Source organism: Ambystoma mexicanum, chromosome 7p, assembly GCF_040938575.1.
Source record: "Ambystoma mexicanum isolate Mex_15411 chromosome 7p, UKY_AmexF1_1, whole genome shotgun sequence".
Classification (NCBI taxonomy): Eukaryota; Metazoa; Chordata; class Amphibia; order Caudata; family Ambystomatidae; genus Ambystoma; species Ambystoma mexicanum.
In genome coordinates, this window is record NC_090939.1 from 673,421,647 (window position 1) to 673,440,788 (window position 19,142).

Genomic DNA, 19,142 nt, shown 5'->3' on the forward strand with positions numbered 1-19,142 from the left:
CAACTCTTACCTATGGGCAGTGCAGAAACATGTGGCTCATGGAGGCCCATTACTGTTACAGCCCCAGCAACTATCCGAATACATCAAACCTAGCACTAGCATATAGGCCGGAGTCCAACATAGTTGTTGAACTATCTTCTGCTGCTACAGCCTCAGGTCTCTTTATGGTGGGAGCCTGGCCTTATGGCTATCACCCAATCTTCATCTTGTATCAGTTTTGAGTCCGATTGCATAGTTTGTGCAGCTTATTCTAGGTTGCTTACTTCCAAGGTAAAAGGGTGTTAAAATTAGCAGTGCGGTAACACCATCCCTGCCCTGAGTGTACACCTGTGATGCTTCACGTATAGACATCATTAAATAGTTTTCTGACATGACGCCAATGTGTGCTAGCAAAGGAAGTAGTGGTTAGGCATATTTTGCAGCTCCCATATGGGGCTGCCAGTTGGGCTCATGTGACTCTACAGAGACAATCGACAGAAGGACTATTACTGTGTAAGCAACGCCTGCCTTCTGATAAGTGTTGATCTGTGTAGATTTGCATAAACTTGAAAACCGTATTTGAAGAAGGTGCCGAGTGAGATGAAGGAACAACGGTAAATGAAGGTCTTGAAATAGATTTCCCTACCTGTGACTCTGCCTGTGCTGGTATGTCTACACAGTAGTGTTGTGTAAATGTATGTACAGAACTCCATCTGATAGCTCAGCAAATGGCATCTTGGGGGTCGGGGATCTTAGCTTCTGTAATATCTATTTGATTGTCTTTTTTTTCTCAAATCTGTACATTTAACAGCTGCCCTCTCATCCGGTCACGCCGTCGAGCAAACATTCAGACTGCAAGCCAATGCAACTTACTCCGACATATCACACGCTTCCTCACCTTTCGCATCATGGGACGCCACACAGCACAATTAACTGGGGACCACTAGAGCCTCCCAAGACATCCAAGCCTTGGAGCCTGAGCTGTTTGCGGCCTGCACCTCCATTGCGACCTTCAGCAGCATTATGCTACAAAGAGGTAAGGGTCTGCAGTTCTTAAATACTGCAGTGCAATAACCGCTGTGAGGTGCAATATGTTGAATAAACAAGTCATTGCCAGGTCCCAGGCCCTTGTATAGGCATGGGAAAGTTAGTATGAGTGGGTTTTGGACTCAAAGAATGTATGCATTTATTTTATTTAGTTTATTATATGATTTTTGTTAAACACTTGACACTATTTAAAAGCATCCTTGTCTTTTTGAAGCACGACAGGATCAAGGAAATTCCACCAGAAGTCAGGGATACAGGACTTTTGTAGATGGTTCAGTCATGCAGCCACCGGCAGTGAGATTTGGCACTGGCAATCAGATTTGGATTATTAAGCGGAATGTGTTGCCTCTTGGATATTCGGTCAAAAGCGATGCATTTCTGTAAGACTTTAGTTTTATACTTGCTGTGGCAAAGAAAGACCGCTTTTTGTTTACTTTTGTGAGCCCCCATGTATTTTTGCAGACTTTTTCTGGACCCTGGACTGTTTTGGATCCAGTGAGGTCCTTTTTTTAAAATGTCACTGTACACTGCAAATAACATTTTGCATTCTGACCCAAGTATTCCTCATGGATACCAGGCTTGGGCGCAGCACTGATTTCCTCTTTGTCCACAGTAGAGTTTTCTCACCCAGAACTTGTGCAAGTCACAGCCTGGCTCCAGTTGTATACCTTTTTAAAGTGTTTTACGGCTTTGCAATTCATTTGCTGATTTGGTTGCCCCTTTTCCCAAGAACAGGAGCACTAGGACTACCAAATGATTTCTAAGCCCTGTGAACTGCCCACTTTCTTTGGCGTCCTTCTTGCATGAGTTCTGTGGTGGGAGCAGACATTTTGTCTAGGTGAGTTCCAACTTCCATGGCTCAAAGGGAACCGATTACATCTGTGTGAGTGTCTTCTGCCTTTACCTTTATGAATTGTAAGTTAATAAACATTTTAATATGTTAGGGGTTTTGGGTTGAACCGCTGGGGTAGTAACAAAAGGACTACTGTTCTGCAGTATTACAGGGATAATGACAAACTCCTACCCACGGCCACAATTCTACAAAACCAGCATTGATCCCATTAAGATAAACAGACACAGACCGACAGTTATACCTCCTTCCCCTTTTTTTTTTTTAGATTTGTTTATTGGTTTAATAACATGAGGTAAACAAGAAAACAAACCAATATCATTAGCGGTTAGTCAAGCATATCAAGGAAATACCCAAAACCCACCCCACCCTTCTCCCCCTCCCGAGACCACGGATTGTTCACTGTTCCTCTCTAGTCCGTGCCCGCGTCCGGGCAACTCTCTCCACTCCGCTCCGTATTATCCACCTCAGGGTGGAGCAAGGGCACCGTCGGGGTCACCCAACGGTGTAGTTCCTCACTGGAATCTAGTCTTTGCACATGGATAGCCGTTTCCCACGCAGCGGTTTCAGCTATAATCCACTTCGTAAGGTCTCCCCACCATAGGGGCATATGTGGACCTCTGGGGCCTTTCCACCCCATGGCAATACGTCTTTTGGCTGTTATGTATATAAGATCTGTGAGCTTGGTTAGGGGTTTGTTCTTCCTGTTTCGCCTATATCTGCACAGGATATAGGGCGTAGGCTCCTTCACCTCAACTTTGATGTCTGCGCCGGCCACTCTGTCCTTCACTTGTGATCAGAACTCCCTGATCACTGGGCAGCCCCAGAACATGTGAGTCATTCCTGCCCTGGGTTCACTGCATTTGGGGCATAATTGGGTTCCAGCACCTGTGAATCTTGATATGGCTTCAGGTGTGAGGTACGCTCTATTGGTGATGTACAGCTGGATAAGCTGCAAGCGGGCGTTCCTGGAAACTTTCTTATGGTAGTGGGTTATGTCACCCCAATCTTTGTCTTCAAAAACAAGGCCCAGTTCAGTTTCCCACTTACTTCTGTATTTAAGGTCTCCCCTGGTCGTAGCCCACAACAGGGCCTCGTAGATTTGTGAGGTTTCATGGCCCCCCTCAGCGGAGTTCAGTATCGTTACGATGCATTCATTTTCCTCAGTCAGGTCGGCAGCGACCGGCCATCTCTTGTACTAGGCCTGTACGACCACCCTGTGCAACAGGAACTGTCCTGACGGAAGGCCTGTGGCCTCACAGAGTTCCGAGAATGTTAGGATTTCCTGTTCTTGAATCAAGTCCCCAAGCGTGGCCACCCCGAGGGGCTCCCATTGTGTGCGTGTTTCAAGTTGCCCCCAACAGTGATTAACCATAAGCGCAGCAATAGGGATTTGTGGGGAGAACGGGTCGTCCGACCCAACCAGCTTGCAGGCCCTTTTCCAAAGCCGGATCCCGAGCTTGGCGAGGGTAAGGGCAGTGTCTCGTAGCACCCTCCCCGGCCCACAGTATGTCTCTTAGTAACAACCGGGGGAGGGCCGGTTGGAGGAGGCGAGTGTCCGTCGTGCTCTCATCGGCCATCCATTGTGTGACATGTCTCAACTGGCTGGCAAGGAAGTACAGCTCAAAGTTGGGGATGTTAAGTCTGCCCCTCTCGTATGGTCTTTGGAGAGTCTCCAACGCCACCCTATGCCTACCTCACTGCCAGAGGAAGCCCCTACAGAGTTTGTTGAGATCTTTGAAGAATAAGGGGCGGGTGTTGAAGGGGACGTTAGTGAAGTTATGTAGTAGGTGGGGAAGGGCGACCATTTTAAGGAGACCAGCCCTCCCGGCCATCAAAAGCGGGAGCCGACCCCAGAATTCCATGGATTTCGTGAGAGAGTCTTTGGCCCTTACGGTATTACGGATGTGTTCTGTGCCGGGGTTGTGGTGTATGGTTATCCCCAAGTATTTGAAAGATGTTGCCTGCCATTCGAGATCTAGAGGGAAGAGGGATCTGTATTCATCAGTGTAAAGTGCTGCAAGGGCGTAAAGGCAAGATTTGCTCCTATTAATCTGGATTCCGGTGAGCTTGTGGAAGCAGTCCAGGGTTTCCAAGATGTAGGGCAGGAGGTGCTCAGGGTCTTGAAGGTACAAAAGGGCGTCATCAGCGTACATAGAGATGAGGTGGGTCACCCCGTCTATCTTAATGCCTCCATCCCCATATTCCTGTCTCAGGTAGGCCGCCACTGGTTCCGCTGCAAGAATGTATAACATGGGGGACAGAGGGCACCCCTGGCGGGTGCTCCTGTGTAGGGACCATTTAGCGGAATAGGCTTTGTTGGTGCGTACTCTCGCGGTGGGGTTAGCATAAACTAGCTGGGTCCACTTGAGGAATACAGGGCCTATTGCCATTTTGGCCATGGTGGCATACAACCAGTCCCACCTCACGGAATCGAAAGCGTTGGTGGCATCTTGTGACGCCACTGCAAGTTTCTGCGGCCTTCCCTCAGTGCTATAAATGACATGATGTAACCTGCGCAGGTTCTCAGTGATGGAGCGCCCTGGGACATATCCAGTTTGGTCTTGATGGATCAACAGAGGGATCACTCTGCGCAGTCTATTCGCAAGCAGGGCAGTAAGGATCTTGCAGTCCATGTTAAGCATAGAGAGGGGCCTATATGAACCACAATCTGCCCCGTCCCTCCCTGGTTTAAGTAAGGGTATAATCACGGCCTCACTCATGGAGTCCGGGAGGGTACCACGCTCGAAGGCCTCATTAAAGACCTGGGCCAATATTGGGGCAAGTGTTTCCTCATAGGTCTTGTAAAATTCCCCCGCGAGACCATCCGAACCCGGGGTTTTCCCAGCTGGTAGCGATCTAATTACCACCTTGACCTCGTCGGGGTGACGGGCTCGTCAAGGGTTTCAGCCAATTGCGAGTCTAATTTAGGTAGGTCAATGACGTCAAAGGGCGTCTTCGATCCTGGTGTCGGAGGGGGGGCGGGGCTACGGCAAAAGTCGGTAAACACAGAATTGATTTCTTGTTGGGTATGCACGGCGGTGCCGTCAGGTGTGAGTATGTGGCAGATGGGTGGCCTGGGGGTCTCCCCTTTTATAGAGCCAAGCTAAGAGTTTCCCCGGCTTGTCTCCCAGAGCATGGATTCTCTCTGTGTACTTGGCATAACTCAGTTTACCGAGGGATTCCCAATGAGTTAGGCAGGTTTGTCTAAGTTCGGCCATTTTTTGTAATTGATCAGGGGATGGGTCAGCCCTGCCTTCGAGCCTACTCAGGTCCCTCTCTGCGCGCTCAAGCAAGGATGTAATGGATCTCTGAGCTCCCCCAACTGCTGCGATCATCTCGCCCCTCATGACCACCTTGTATGCTTCCCAAGTTGTGCTCAAGTATCTAACGCTATGCAAGTTATTTTGCCAATATTCCTCAGTACTATCTTTTATGCGTTCCCTGAATGCAGTGTCAAGTAGGGCCTCAGCCCTCATGTGGGTACAGGGGGTTTGGGCGGGAACACCTCCCAGGTTACCAATAGAGGAGAGTGATCAGACAGCACCCTAGGCAGGTAGCACGCATCAACAAATATGGACTGTTGTGTTAGGCTGAGAAAAATGTAGTCCAGCCTGGTGTGTACGGCGTGAGGTGGGGAGTAGAAGATGCTCACGTTGCTCCGGGTGCTGGACCCACCAGGATGACAGGAGGATCGTTATCTCGGTCTCCGCTTCCTTTCCTCAATATCAGGGATCTGTAAACCATCCATCCAGTCCCTGGCCTGAGCCGGAGTGTCGAACAGGTGCGCCTTATTGTTGTGCAGCACTTTAAGCCTAGAAGGATACAGGAGCATATAACGCAGCCCGCCAGCTTTCAATCTGGCCTTCGTGTGTATGAACTGCGCTCTGTTCATTTGGACCTGAAAGGTGTAATCTGGGTATATGGCGATTTTAGCAGAGTTCCATTGGATTTGGCCACCTGCTCGGGAAAAAGCCAGAATAACTTCTCGATCCCTGTAGTTGAGAACTTTCGCTATCACTGGCCTGGGTGGGGCTCCCGGCGGTGGTTTCTTAGCCAGGGATCTGTGGGCCCTCTCGATGGTGAAGCCCTGGGAGAGTTTGCCAGCTCCCACCTCGTGTAGCAAGAGGTTCTCTATGTAGTTAGTGGGGTCGGAGCCTTCGGAACCCTCGGGCAGCCCGAGGAGACGTATATTGTTCCGGCGAGCCCTCCCTTCCGCCTCCTCGGCTCTGTCCTCCAAGTTTTTGACCCTTTGCTGAAGCTCATTGACGTCTCGAAGGAGGTGAGTTTTGGATTCAGTGTTTTCCCAGACTTGTGTTTCAGGCGCCTCGGTTCTGCCGGCCAGGGAACGGACATCTTGACGCAGGAGGCCCAGGTCTGTGGCAACAGCGTCGATTTTGTTTTCCATCGTTGCCTGGAAAACCTTGATGGCTTCGAGTATCTGGGTGTTACTAGGCTCTGTAGCCGCAACTGCCGTGGGGTAAGATTGAGCGTCCGAGGCCGCCTTGTTTGTGCCCTCAGAATTTGGGGATTCGCAGGCTGCGAAGGTGTCCATCGTGGTCTGGCGCTGCTTGGGCCTGCCGTTTCTGCCGGACATATCGTCAACGCAGGGCCTCACCGCACCGAGAGTGCTGGGAGCGCAATCGGGAGGCCGCCGGCAGCAGCTGCAGAGGGGAGACTCTCGTTACCGCCGCAGGACCGGCAGGGCAATGATATGAAGCTGCGGGGCGGCAGGCCAATTTCGGGAAGCAAAGGGTATTTCAGTTCCAGCGGACACGCTGTGCACCGGACAGCCCCCCAGTTGTCGGCAGTGGAGTGGTGGGGGAGCACGGGGACTCCCCTAAGAGTGGGCCTCACGGTCCGCTGGAGCGTCAGTCTGCAGACAGGGGCTAGGTGTTTTCGCCCACACCTCCCCCCAATGAAGGTTCAAGCAGGCAGGGGAAAATAGACAGCTGCAGTCTCAGCGCCACGTGGAGGCAAGCCCAAGTTCTTACGTTGCCACCAGCGGCGAAATCAGGCGCAGGGGCGTATAAAAATGCACGGACACGGGCCCCACGCACCCAGCCACCAATGTGGATCTCCGGGCTGGTCTTCCGCCGGGCCCGCCTACCTCCGCGGCACCGGTTGGCCACCGCTTACGCCGGGGGCCCTCGCGACTATCCAGGGCACACCTCAGCCCAGTTGCGTGCTGCAGGCAGGGCGCAGTCCGGCAGGGGTGTCGGGGTCGGTCCTCTCAATCGATGAGTGCGTCTGTTCAGGCCCCTCCTCCAGGCCCTGCACAGGTCGGCATCCCAGGATCCTCTTCCCACACCGGCGGGCAGCATCGTCGGTGGTGATAGTGCGCTCTGGTCTTTCGAGCGACCAGGGCGCGGGAGCCGCCATTTTGGATCCGCTCACCGGCACTTTTTGCACGCCGGGTAGAGGTGTTAGCCGTCTCTTCTCTGCCTGGGAGATGGTACGAAAGTTGCTGAAGAGGTTCTGCGGCGAATGGTGCAACTTGTGGGGTTTCGGAGCACTTTAAAGTCACTTTAAACAGCTTATCATGGCACATCAGTACAGAGCTCTCAGGAGACACGTCCGCTCTACATGGCGGTTAGCCACGCCCCCCCCTCCTCCTTCCCCTCTTTATGGTAGCATGGGCCAAGGAAGGTTATATACTTCAAGAGGGATGTGAGCTAGTACAGAAGTAAACCAAATAAAAATAGTACTGTGGTACCAAAGTAAAAGAATGTTCAACCAAGGCGCTCTGAAAATAGAATACTTTAATTAAACTAACACCACAAACGCACTAATCAAAACAATATCAATCCACCTCTGTAAAAAAGAAATTGAATATGCAGACTTGAAAAAGAAATGGGGACTCTGAGTTTGAAGACCAGCGATGAGCACAGGCAGTAATTTCTGAAGCTATGTCATTTTACTCAAGATGTATTTTTACAAGGGAGAGAATGGGTTGTTACATGTCACTACAGCTCTAGGGGCAGGGAGAGAAAATCTCCATCAGTAGCTTTATTCTTGTTCTGCAGGCTTTTAGACATCGAACTGGGTGTCTGGGGGCTGTCGCAACCCAGCCAGGGTCGAGTTGGTGCAGTGTCAATCAGAACTAATGGTGCGTGTCGATAGTCATGGTGGTTTGTGGGTTGAAGACACTGGGGAGAGACCAAAGCTGGTGTCGGGTCAGCAGCACTGGAATACTCTGCTGCTTCGGGTGCCGAGATTGCGAAAACTTGCCTTTTCCGGTCAGTGGCCTCAACTAGCTCAACACAATGTTGTGGTGCTGCAGTAGTGAAGGACCAGGCAGGTGGTGTAGCATTGCGGTTCCTGGAACACTCAGCAGTTCTCGGATGCGTAGACAGTGGAGCTTCAGCGTCTTGCAAAACTGAAGAGATGTGTGTGATAATTGAGATAAAAAATGGCTCAGGCAGTTCCCTTGCAAGCAGCTTGGACAGCACTTTAGATGCGCAAACTGGTGTCAGAGCAGTTCAGAGATGCAGGGAGCATCCTTCGTTCTGAGCTTGCTACGGTACCCAGTTCAGGGTCTACAAGGCCTGTTCTGAATTTCCTGGGCAGGGAGGTTTCTAGAGGGAAGTTGCATGTTCTTCCACCTATAGTGAGCAGGTTCCAGGGTAGCAGTGGTTTCTCTTTGCAGTAGGTCTTATCCAGCAAGTCACCACAGATGTTCCTCTTGGATGGCTATTGGAAAAGGCTTGTTTTCTTTTCTTGAAGCCCCTGTGTTAAGCTCTGCAGAAGAGGACTTTGGAGCAGACTGTACCCCCAAGAAAGCTCTAGGTGTACTCCTTTTTCCTGTCTTCCTGGGAGGTGGCAAAGCTTTCCCAGGGAAAACAAAGGCTTTTGCTGGGGCACAGTCCAAATTGTCTGATTTGGTTGAAACCCGGCCCTAAACAGTGAATAAATGGGAGGCCTTGACCGGAAGGTCACTAGAAACCAACTGACGATAAAATGACACAAAAAAAAAGTTTTGGCCTTTCTAATTGTGGCTCCCTGGAGACCACCATGTCTCCATTATTCTGTGACAGGAGTGCACTTGTAACCTTGGAATGCCATTTTGCCATGGTACAAAGCAGCTACAAAGAGGTGTCTGAAATATGCCCAGCAGAGTTACATGCTTGTGCTATGCTTTTCTGAATGGAGCATTATGAAAGGTGATTCTGAATAGCAGACTTCACTTTGAGACAGAGCCAGCTGCATCATTTAAATATTACAAATTAAAAAGGGATCACCCTAAACCCACATGTTTTAACTAGGGAGAAACCAATCATGTTTTTGCCTAATAAAGCACCTGATCCCGAGGTAGCTGAGAGACCAAGACGATGCTGCATGCTTCTTCCTCATGATCCTCCTGAAAGCAAAGCTCTGCCACTCTCTGACCATAGCCTGTTTCAGGTGCCGTCATCCTTTTGATCCGACAGGGATGATCAAAAGCCTCTTTGCATACCCGTGAATTCCCCTGGTTTATGTGTGGTGCACTGCCCAAGCGGTGGTAACCCTGCCATGCCGCTGGGATCCAAACAGCATTGCTTTGGAAATGCTTGTTTGCGCTAGGATTCTTCAGGCTGAACTTCTACCCCATCCTTTCACTGAAAAATCCTTGTTCTGCCTGCAGTGCTAAAGTCCTGGCCATGGTCTGAGTTGACATGCCCCAAAGTATCAACATTGTATTCTCTTACTGCTGCTCTGCCTGAATCCATTAACTTAAGTATCGCATTGTGTGGGTCCTCTGACTTGGTTTGTGTTCTCTTCCCGTCTTCTGATGCCAAAAGGGGTGTGCCTGCAGTCCTTGCCTGGAGGCTCTACTGAAATCTCTTAAAGTATGTATAGGAACACACCTCTGCACTCTAGTTTAGTGCTGCAGGTCCCTTCAACCCATTCTAGCAGTCTGAATGAAATCTTGGGAGTGTTCCTTCTTCAAAATCCCTTACTGGTTGCTCCCTTCAGTACTTTGATTGGGGGTTGCAGGGCAGGAGGACATTTGCCCAAGTACTTCCATTGCACATCGGTCATCTTCTTCAAGTAGTCTTCTCTGCAATCTTCTTTTCCAATGCCTTTCATAGTTGAAATTGGATTTCAATCTCATTTAAAAGTATTCTTCATCATCACAAGTTTCAAACATGCTGGTTCTACATCTTCTCCATTAGTCAGGTAAAGTTGACTTTTTATCTGCAACCGTGAGCTGCATATCGACTTACTTTGTCCTCTAGTAGTTTATGGGTTTAGGCTCTTTTAAACTATAACAATGTTTTGAAAAGTTACTTACCTTGACATTTTGAGGTGCATATCTGTTTTAAATTCTTACTGTCTTTTATAAGCACTTTACTGTTGTTTTTTTTCCCCAAGCTTTATCATTTTCTCAACCACAATTCACAGCATACTTCTGGTCTTCAATTGACAGCACAACAAATGATTAAACGGCAATTTCATCAAACTGTAACACTAACAATAGTCACATCTATGTCAGTGTGAAACAGCATGTCCGAACTAAAGCACTAAGTTCATAGTAACTCGACGTACCGAAAGGTCTGCGATTTGTGGGTCACATGTTCTTTGGAGCCCACAAATCGAACAATGGAGAGCCAGGCCGCGTACAGGATTGGTATGAGTCTGTTGGAAGCGCAGTGTTTTTTCCATAACCAGCAGCGTTCAAACTTGAACCCACCACTTCAGTTAGTTTTCATGTGAAAGTTAGGGTTAATCTGGCTGCTATTAATAGTTGTGTTATCACCCGGGCTGTTTGGCCTCTTAGGGGGCACCCAGCCTTTACTGCTGAATCCCCCAAAACAATTACTCTTGGGTCCAAAGTGAGGTCAATCCCAGTAAGGTCTCTAATATGTGAAAGGATCTCCTCCCAAAACAGTTGAGAATGGGGGCAGGTCCACCATAGATGTACCAATGTTCCAATGTTCCTCGCTCTCCACATCCCCTCCAACATCTGTCAGAGTATCCTGGATTAATTTCATGCAGCCGGCTTGTTGACATATACCACCTGCGCAGAGTCTTGTACCCACATGCATTCAGTGCCATGCACCGTGATGCTTTGAGCCCTTTCCCATATGGAGGACTAGGACTTTGGCTGGATGTCCACTCCCATGTCTGTCTGCCATTTCAGCATGTATGATAGGGCATCAGAATCTTGAGTCTGATCAAGAAGTCTATAGAAATTGGATGCTTGCTTTGAGTTAAGGCCATCCACCAGTATCCGTTCAATCTCTCTAAGTTCTCTTGTCCCTCTGTCTTTCATCTCCCTGTCGTGACCCAGTGGCGGATTTGGTTATATTGGAATCTTTCCCCCTCATCAAGTGCAAACCTGGTCTTTCAATCCTCAAAGGTCAACGGCAACGAACTCCCATACATGTGCCCAAGTCATAGTTTCCCATAGTTTCCCACTTTGCAAATGATCTGCTCGCTGTCCCTGGATTGAATTCTGGATATCTCAGAATCGGGGTTTGTGGTCCCACTCCCACCGGGATTCCCAACATACGGAGCCACATGTCCCCAGCAATCCAAGGAGGCCTTGGTTGTGTGTAACAATTTGCCCCCGTCCTCTCTGACCCTGGTGCTGAAGAACGGAGTGTCTGCTAAAGGTAGCGTTGTGACCCCCCCCTACTTCAAGGCCGCCCACTTCTTCCCAGTACCCGCTTTCCAATCACATATGGGAGCAATCTGAGCCGCTGCAAGATACCTCATAAGCGAGAGAGCTCCCAGCCCCCCTCTCCATGGTGATCGTAATAATACTTTCCTTCCCAAACAGGGGATCTACCCTCCCCAGATAAACTTGAGCAACTTTCCCTGCAGTCAGGCGATAGGTTTCGCCGGAATCCTGACCGAATGGGCGTGAAACACATATAACAGCTTGGGAAAGGAGGGACATCTTAACTGCTGCTATCCGGCCCAATCAAGAGATTTGCTGGTTTTCCCAACTTCCCAGACCCTCCTCACATTCCCTAAGTACACGCGGGACATGGGTCGCAAGGTTATCTGAACCCCCAAATATTTGATCTTGCCTGATACCCATTGAAGGGGAAACGAGGGAAGCATGTTTTTCGATGTCCTGTCTGACTCCCCTATATTCATGCCCATGGACTTCGCATAGTTGATGGGGAATCCTGAGTAAGTCCCAAACCATTTAGTAGCACAAGCGCTCGAGTGACCGGCTGCGCTGGCTCAGTCAAATATAAAATTACATCGTTCAGCATATAGCCCAATTTTGTGTTGGTCTGCCCCACTGATTGAGCGAGAGGTTTCATGGCTAGAGTGAAACGTTATGGAGACAGAGAGCATCCCTGTCTGGTTCCCTGTTTTATAGCAATGTGTACTCCTTATTTACCCTCACTCGTGTGTAGGGGGCCGTATAGCTGGCGAACACCCACTTGCAATGCTGGGGCCCAAACCCATAGTTACTCAGGACCTCTCTCAAATAGGGCCAGGCCAGACTATCAAAAGCCTTATTCGCGTCTTGGGTTAGCACTACCGAGTTTTGCTTGTTACGTGCTCCAAGGTCGATCATGTTCAGTGTCCGTTGGACGTTGTCAAAGGCCGACTTACCCTTTTTAAACCATCTGGTCCTCGTTATGTCAAAATGTCTGTTAACCTATTGGCCAATACGTTTGTGTATATCTTTGCGTCGCACTTAAGGAACACAATAGGCCAATAGGACGTGCACTCTGCCAGGTCTTTCCCCGGTTTCAAGATTAGTGCAGTCCAAGATTCCCCCATTGTGCCCGACACCCACCCGGTAGCTACTAAAGAGTTAAATAGTTTCACCATCTGTCAGACCAGTTGGGCTCAAAAACATTTATAGATGGCGATGGGGAACGGGGGCTTTGATAACAGCATCCACTTCTTGGGCAGTAATCAGGCTCTCCAGCGCGATCTTGTCTGCCTCCAATAATTTAGGAAGTCGGAGTTTACATGACCAGCAGCTTCCAACCCAGGGTTCCCCCCCTCCCAGGAATTCCGAGAAATATGATTCGATTATCTGGATCTTATCCCTTTCCTTCCAGCAGAGGGACCCCTCTCGATCACGCAGGGTCCCTATTCTGCTACACATCTGAGCTGATTTCAATTTAGCCACTAGAATTTTGTTTGCTTTGTCCCCTCTTGTGTAATAATATTGTTCAGCATATAATAGTGAGTTCGCCGTTGCACCCGCTTGTAATGCCCTCATCTTGGTTCTTGCAACTCTATGGGCTCTAAGAGAACGGATAGTGTTTGTCGGCTTGTGTTCCTTTTCCCTATCCCGAAGCCCAGATTCCAGTGCTTCCCTTACAGAGGACCTTGCTCGGGTCGGCGGCTGTTTTCCCTATAACCTCGCCTCTTACTACTGCCTTTCCCGCATCCCATATTACGCACATGTCTAGATCCCCTCTTTCGTTCTCCCTAAAGTAGTTGTCAATCGTCTTCCCCCTATTTCCCTTCTTATCATCGGGTCTACCAGGACCGCTTTGTTTAATTGCCAAGGGGCACGATCTGATGGTGTTGCAATGAGTTCTTGTAGGACTAGTGTGACTCGGACATGATCCGTGTGCTGCGTGAACTCTATTTCCACAGCCTCTGTATATCTTACAAGGGACATAGAGGTTAGGATTATATCTATTCTCAAAATAGTCTTATGTACAGATGCGAAAATGTGAAGTCCTGCTCCCCCTGATGGTAAAAATGCCAAGCTTCTATCAGTTCTAGGTCCCGTAGCATACTCGTGATAGCCCTAAAGTTTCAAAGATCTGCCTGGGAAGCCTTGTCAATATGCGGGTCAACCACACAGTTTAAGTCCCCGCCTATCATCAACGCCCCCTCTTTAAACCTCAGAATATTCATGATCAGGTCGCGGATGAATCCGTCCTGATTGTAATTTGTCCTGTAGATTCCTGTTATTGTCAGCGGGAATCCTTCTAATGAGCCCCGCAGTGCTAGGTATCTCCCCTCAGGATCCGGTTTAACTTCTCTCATTTTAAATGGGATGATACTTCCCAGCAGAATGGCCACCCCCTTCCTTTTAACCCCTGCACTGCTGAAATACCCTTGTGGGAAGTGCTTGCATTGAAGTCTCTTCTCATCTTGGGGAAGTAAGTGAGTCGCCTGTAAAATTCGCCACATCCCACCACATAGTTCCCATGCGTATTAGGATTGTTTTCTGCTTTGTGGGTTAATTAAGGCCCCAGACATTCCATGTACCCACGCGCAATGTCAGCGTTACCTTATCGAGTTGGCCCAAATTAACTCTGCCACTGGGAAACCTGGAGTCCTCAGCGAGCCAACTCGGTCATCTCGCCCTTCCCACTCTGCTTCCCCCGGTGCACATCAAACTTTGATATATCGACTGAACAACTTCTACAACAAAAATAAACAACCCTCAAGGGGGTTTTCGAAACCAGCTTGTGGAATGCTCGCCCATGGAGGCATTTCCCGCTCTCCCTGGGATCATCCACCCCTCTCCCCCACCATACCCCACCAAACCTCTCCCACTTCCCCCAGGAATCCTCTCCCCGTTACAACAATGAAAATACAGCGAAACGTATGTCTTATAACACAAGATCCGAACCCAAGAGGCTTAACTTTAGATCCCCCGTCTAAGTTACCCAGCACTAGTTTTCATCCCAACCTCTCACCCCCCACAAAGCAGCCCAAAACAAACTTATATCCGGAGGATCAAATACTGGCATCCGAGTCATGCCATCCAGGCACTCATCCCGTCTGTTCAGTCTATTTTTGCCCTTTTCAGAGGGCCCTCTTCCTTCCCTGGGTCTGAGATGAGGCAATACGATCTTCATGATGTTTCTGTCTTGCCGTCGTCCCCCTCCATCAAGGCAGCTGCCTCTTCTTCTTTCCTCACCACATATTTTGCTCCTTTTACCTTGAAGAGTCATTTACAAGGGAACCCCGATCTTTATGGAATATCTCTCTCACACAGCCAGACTGTCACCACATTCATTTTTTTTCACCTGAACAGCGTGGCCTGTTCAAAGTCCTGGCACAGCTTCAGATCCACGCCTCTAAAGTGGATCACCTCTTGCTTCTGCGCTTCTCATCACCCTCTCTTTCTGACCAAAAAAGTGAACTCTCGTGAGCACATCGGAGCACAAGGTGCTTTTGATCTGAAATGCAGTATAGACCCTGTGCGTCAGATCCAGGACCAGCTCATCCGGTTCAGGGAGCTTCAGTACCAGGCAAAGCAGGGCTTCAACATAGGCAGGCAGCTCAGGGTCCTGCATGTGCTTGGGAATATCTTGTATCCTGATGTTATTGCGCCTTAAGCGGTCCTCTGCATCTTCTTGTCTAACTGCCACCATCTAAAGTCGCTGCTCCAGGGTTTCTGATCCCTCCGACATCACTGTTTGCTCGTGGGTCTGCTCCGCAGCCAAATCCTCCAGCTGTGCCAGTCTCCAAGGCTTCAAACCTTCCTGCGAGCTTGTCAATTTGCCCCTGAATTTCTTGCATGAGGTCCTGTTTAAGATCCGCCAGCATTGCCTGTATATCTTGCTTCGTATCCGGTATTGCCGGGGGTCTCCCCATTCTCCCCCCAGCTGTAGCAGGACAGAGCTGGGAGTCGCTCTTCACCTCTTGCAGGCCAGCTTTGGACTGCTCATTGCTTGGGGGGGCTAGGTATCCCCAGCCCTCCTGGGTCTCTGAAGCCTCAGCAATATCAGGGGCGGGCCGTTTCCCTCAGCCCAACTCGTACCCCCACTCCCCAAACAGCCAGCCAACTTTATCCAGGAAGCCGCACAGCTTGAACGCTCTGCCGATAGGCGGCCACTGGATTTATCGGGTCTGCCGCTCACGTTGTGGGAGCCCCATCATTCCTGATCACCTTTTCAGTCGCTTCTTTCATTCAAATGCTGCTGCACGACCCCTGGCAAGGCGCCATCCTGGCCAATGCGGCTTGCGGCGGCGTGCATGGCTCAGTTTTGGAGGATTGTGATTGCCTCATAGCAGGTGGGTCCTGCGTTTCGGGGGGTTGTTTAGTCGCCTTTCCCCTCCATTATAACCCCAAAGAGGATGCTCTTACTCTCAGGCAGAGGGTTTCCAGGCCCCGGGAGCTCACAGCAGCCACATCTACTCTGTCCGCTGCTCAGCCACGCCCCCCCCCCCCACTTCACTGTTTTTTAATATTGATCTGATTTTTAGTGTTTACCTTCATTGCAGATCCCTCCCTTAGTGCACAGCTTTATTTTAAAAAGTATATTTTCGAGTAAGTATACTGTGTGGACAATTCTTTGTGTGGATTGACTTTTGGATATACTCTTACCAGTTACCTCCCATCCTAAAGTGAAGCCGCTCTGCTCTTTCTGCATTACAATTGAGAGTCAGGATTATCTCCAGGAAAAACCCTTCTGAACATTACTGAATAGCCTTCTTAAGCTTCTTAAGCTCTTGCCAAAGAACTTCAGAGAACAAAAACAGTTGTGCATTGTGTGAAGGCATCATGAAGCAAGACACGGACAACAAACTTAAAGGTCAAACAAAAGATATGTATTAACTTAAATGTGGGGATGGTTGAAAGCCTAACTTGACCTGAAAGAAACCAACAAAAGTCTGAGTCAAAGAGTTCAACTTAATAGTCTGTCTGTGTCCAAAACCTATCTATGCCCTCACAACTAGAACAAACAAATGTGTAGGGATGTCAAAGTCAAAAGAAACAGTGTCTAACTCAAAGTTCTGAGCTTCTTCCAGCTGATAGCTTTCTCTAGTTCAAGGCAATATAGTTCAGAACCAATCCTGGGGTTCCCTTCCCCAAGTTTCAAATAACACAATCCAAACAAAAAGGGTGTCTTGAGACTCTGATCCCAAGAATACACATATATACCTGCCAAGTTTCAAGGTTCACTTCCCCGTGAATCCAGTGTCTCACTCAGGTTCCATGGTACTTGCTCCTGTGCACCAAGTCATCTTTATTTGGTTTCCTTAATTGGTTTCTGGGTTTAGGGTGTGCTCTAGGACTCCTTTGATGTCTCCCTCGCCGCCTCATGGCTCTGCCACCATGTGTGTGTCATCCCTTTTCAAATGGTAGCCTTGTCACACTGTATTCACTTATTAGGGTTCGCTGTTTGGGTCAGCCTTTAATGTATTCAGCTTCGAAGTTTGGGTTCATTCCTTGTGCAACAATCAGTATTTTTCAATTGCAGTTCAGAGTTTAATGCAGTCTTTTCTTGCTTAATTATATTCATATTCAAGATTCCTCCCAGGTAGGAGGATCATGCCTTCCGCATTTGTTGTGTCCCACCAGTGTAGATAAAGGGGGTCATGCCTGCCTTAATGCAAGTGGGAGTGAATGGAGTGAATCTTTACAAAGTCAGTGGTTGTGCAAGTTTGCACCAACCTGTGGTCATGGGGATGTGTTCACATTCCGGCAGATTATCTGAGTGCTGCATTGAAGCTCAGCAAGTGTCGAAAGGTGGGTGACACCTTCTGTGTATGGATTTATAGTATGTTGGGGGGACGCTCCCTGCCTTTTATGAGTTGCATCTCTCATATAAAAAGATGCTGTGTTAGTGTGTCCCTTGTGTGTTTCCTTTCGTGGTTTTGTGTGTGAGTGTAAAGGAGGGAGATGTGTTGTATCGTGCTTGGAGTGATCGCAGGTGCATGATGTTGCTGAGAGAATATTGGTGTGCCTGAGAGAATGTTTGGGTGTGAATGCTGTCATGAAGGTTCCAGGAGTTAGCAGTTGGTGAAGCCTAGCCTGGGTGATGGAACCCAGTGGTTCACTGTATCTTTTTAACATGCAATTAGAATAAAGCTTAACTGTGAATCTTTATAGAAGTGTCCAAGGAATATGCTTTGAGTTCATTTGTTGTGCCACATGCATTCAGTATTCAACGTTTTCTGGTTTACTTCTATGTTAAATTTCCCTTAAGTTTGGTATTCAATATGCATTGGCTTTCTCTCAATTCACGCTTTACGTTTTTTACTTTCATTAATTGGTACAAAAGGGAGGCTTTGTATCATTCAGAAACTTTCTAAAATGTGCTTGTTCCTTTTTTTTATTTTAAATTACACATCAATTGGTTTAAATATAAACCTTAAATGCAATTTACAAAAAAGTAGTAGTACAGATAATAAAAACACATAAAAAGAAACAGAAACAGAAATTGAACCCTCTTTCCCAGTGACCCGGGATCATAAACGTTATTCTTTGCTCATAATGAAGAATTGTCCTTTTCATCCAGAATTTCGAATATTTCTCTGACAAGCTGTAGCAGCACACAAGCTCACAAGGCACATGACCACTCCGCTACATTGTACAAGTCTTTGCTCTCATTTAGCAATAGCAGTTCACTTTGTGAGCCTCGCAGTTACACTAATACCGGGTTTCTCTCTCTGGAAAAACTCACTGGCTCGCTTTAAGTCCTTTTCCATATTGCGTTGGCCACAAACTTGGCAGCTTCCTTCTAAGGGTTCTTTCTCCGCCCATCAGACACTCTCATGCTCTTGCAGCGCCATGGGAGAATGAGCAATCCTTTTGATGGAATGAAGGATGTCCACTCATCTGGTCTCCTTCCTTCGCCTCCCCTCAACCACACGGAGCTTCTGCTCCCATTTCACACTTGCTGGGTCCCCCAATTGCTTCAGTCCTCAGTGTGCCTCTTCGGCTGCAGAAGGGCTCACCACGGCTCCCATCAGCATCTTGCCTCACTCTTGACCTTCCTGTCCACACCCCTTTTATACACCTGGCTTGTAGCTGGGTGACTTGAGGGCGACTGCCTTATAAATGATGCAGCAAGACTTGAAGGTGATTTCTTTTATGTAGTGGGAGCCAGTAAAGGTCGATGCAGGCTGCGTTGATGTGGTTGTATCTGCGTAGACCCTTGATGAGGGGTTGCAGCCACGTGCAGGACACTTCTCGGGGGCACAAGCGAGGACAACGGAAGGCCTTCAAGGAGGGCATTGCCCCCGTCCAGGTGGGATAGGACCAGTGCTTGAACAGTGGATCTGAAGCTGTGCGGGGGAAGGAAGGAAGGGCTTGACTTTCCACAGGAAGGAGAGCTGATACCAAGCTGTCTGAGTTTACTTAGCTGTGTGTGTCTTGAAGGAGAGGTGTTTGTTGATGTGGAACCGAGGGACTTGGTGTAGGTGGTGAGCTTGGGTGTGAGACACTTCGGGTTCATGGTTGATAGCCAGGTCTGTATGTCTGGGTGTTTGGTGTTGTTGGTGAGGAGTAGGGATTCCGTCTTGGAGAGGTTGACCTTGAAGTATGCACTTGACATCCAAGACTGGATCAGCGACAGGCAGGTTTTGAGCCTATTTATGTCCTTGA

At 48.7% G+C, this 19,142-nt stretch overlaps 1 protein-coding gene across 5 annotated transcripts in view; it reads left to right on the plus strand.

Moving 5' to 3' along the window:
• Window positions 1–19,142, plus strand: part of ARHGEF7 (Rho guanine nucleotide exchange factor 7) — a 1,715,641-nt gene that overhangs the window by 1,329,951 nt on the left and 366,548 nt on the right. For all 5 annotated transcript variants that reach the window (XM_069636766.1, XM_069636768.1, XM_069636767.1 and 2 more), the window contains one exon: window positions 791–1,015. In XM_069636766.1, coding sequence (XP_069492867.1) covers window positions 791–1,015 — 225 coding nt within the window. The remainder of the gene's footprint in view (window positions 1–790; window positions 1,016–19,142) is intronic.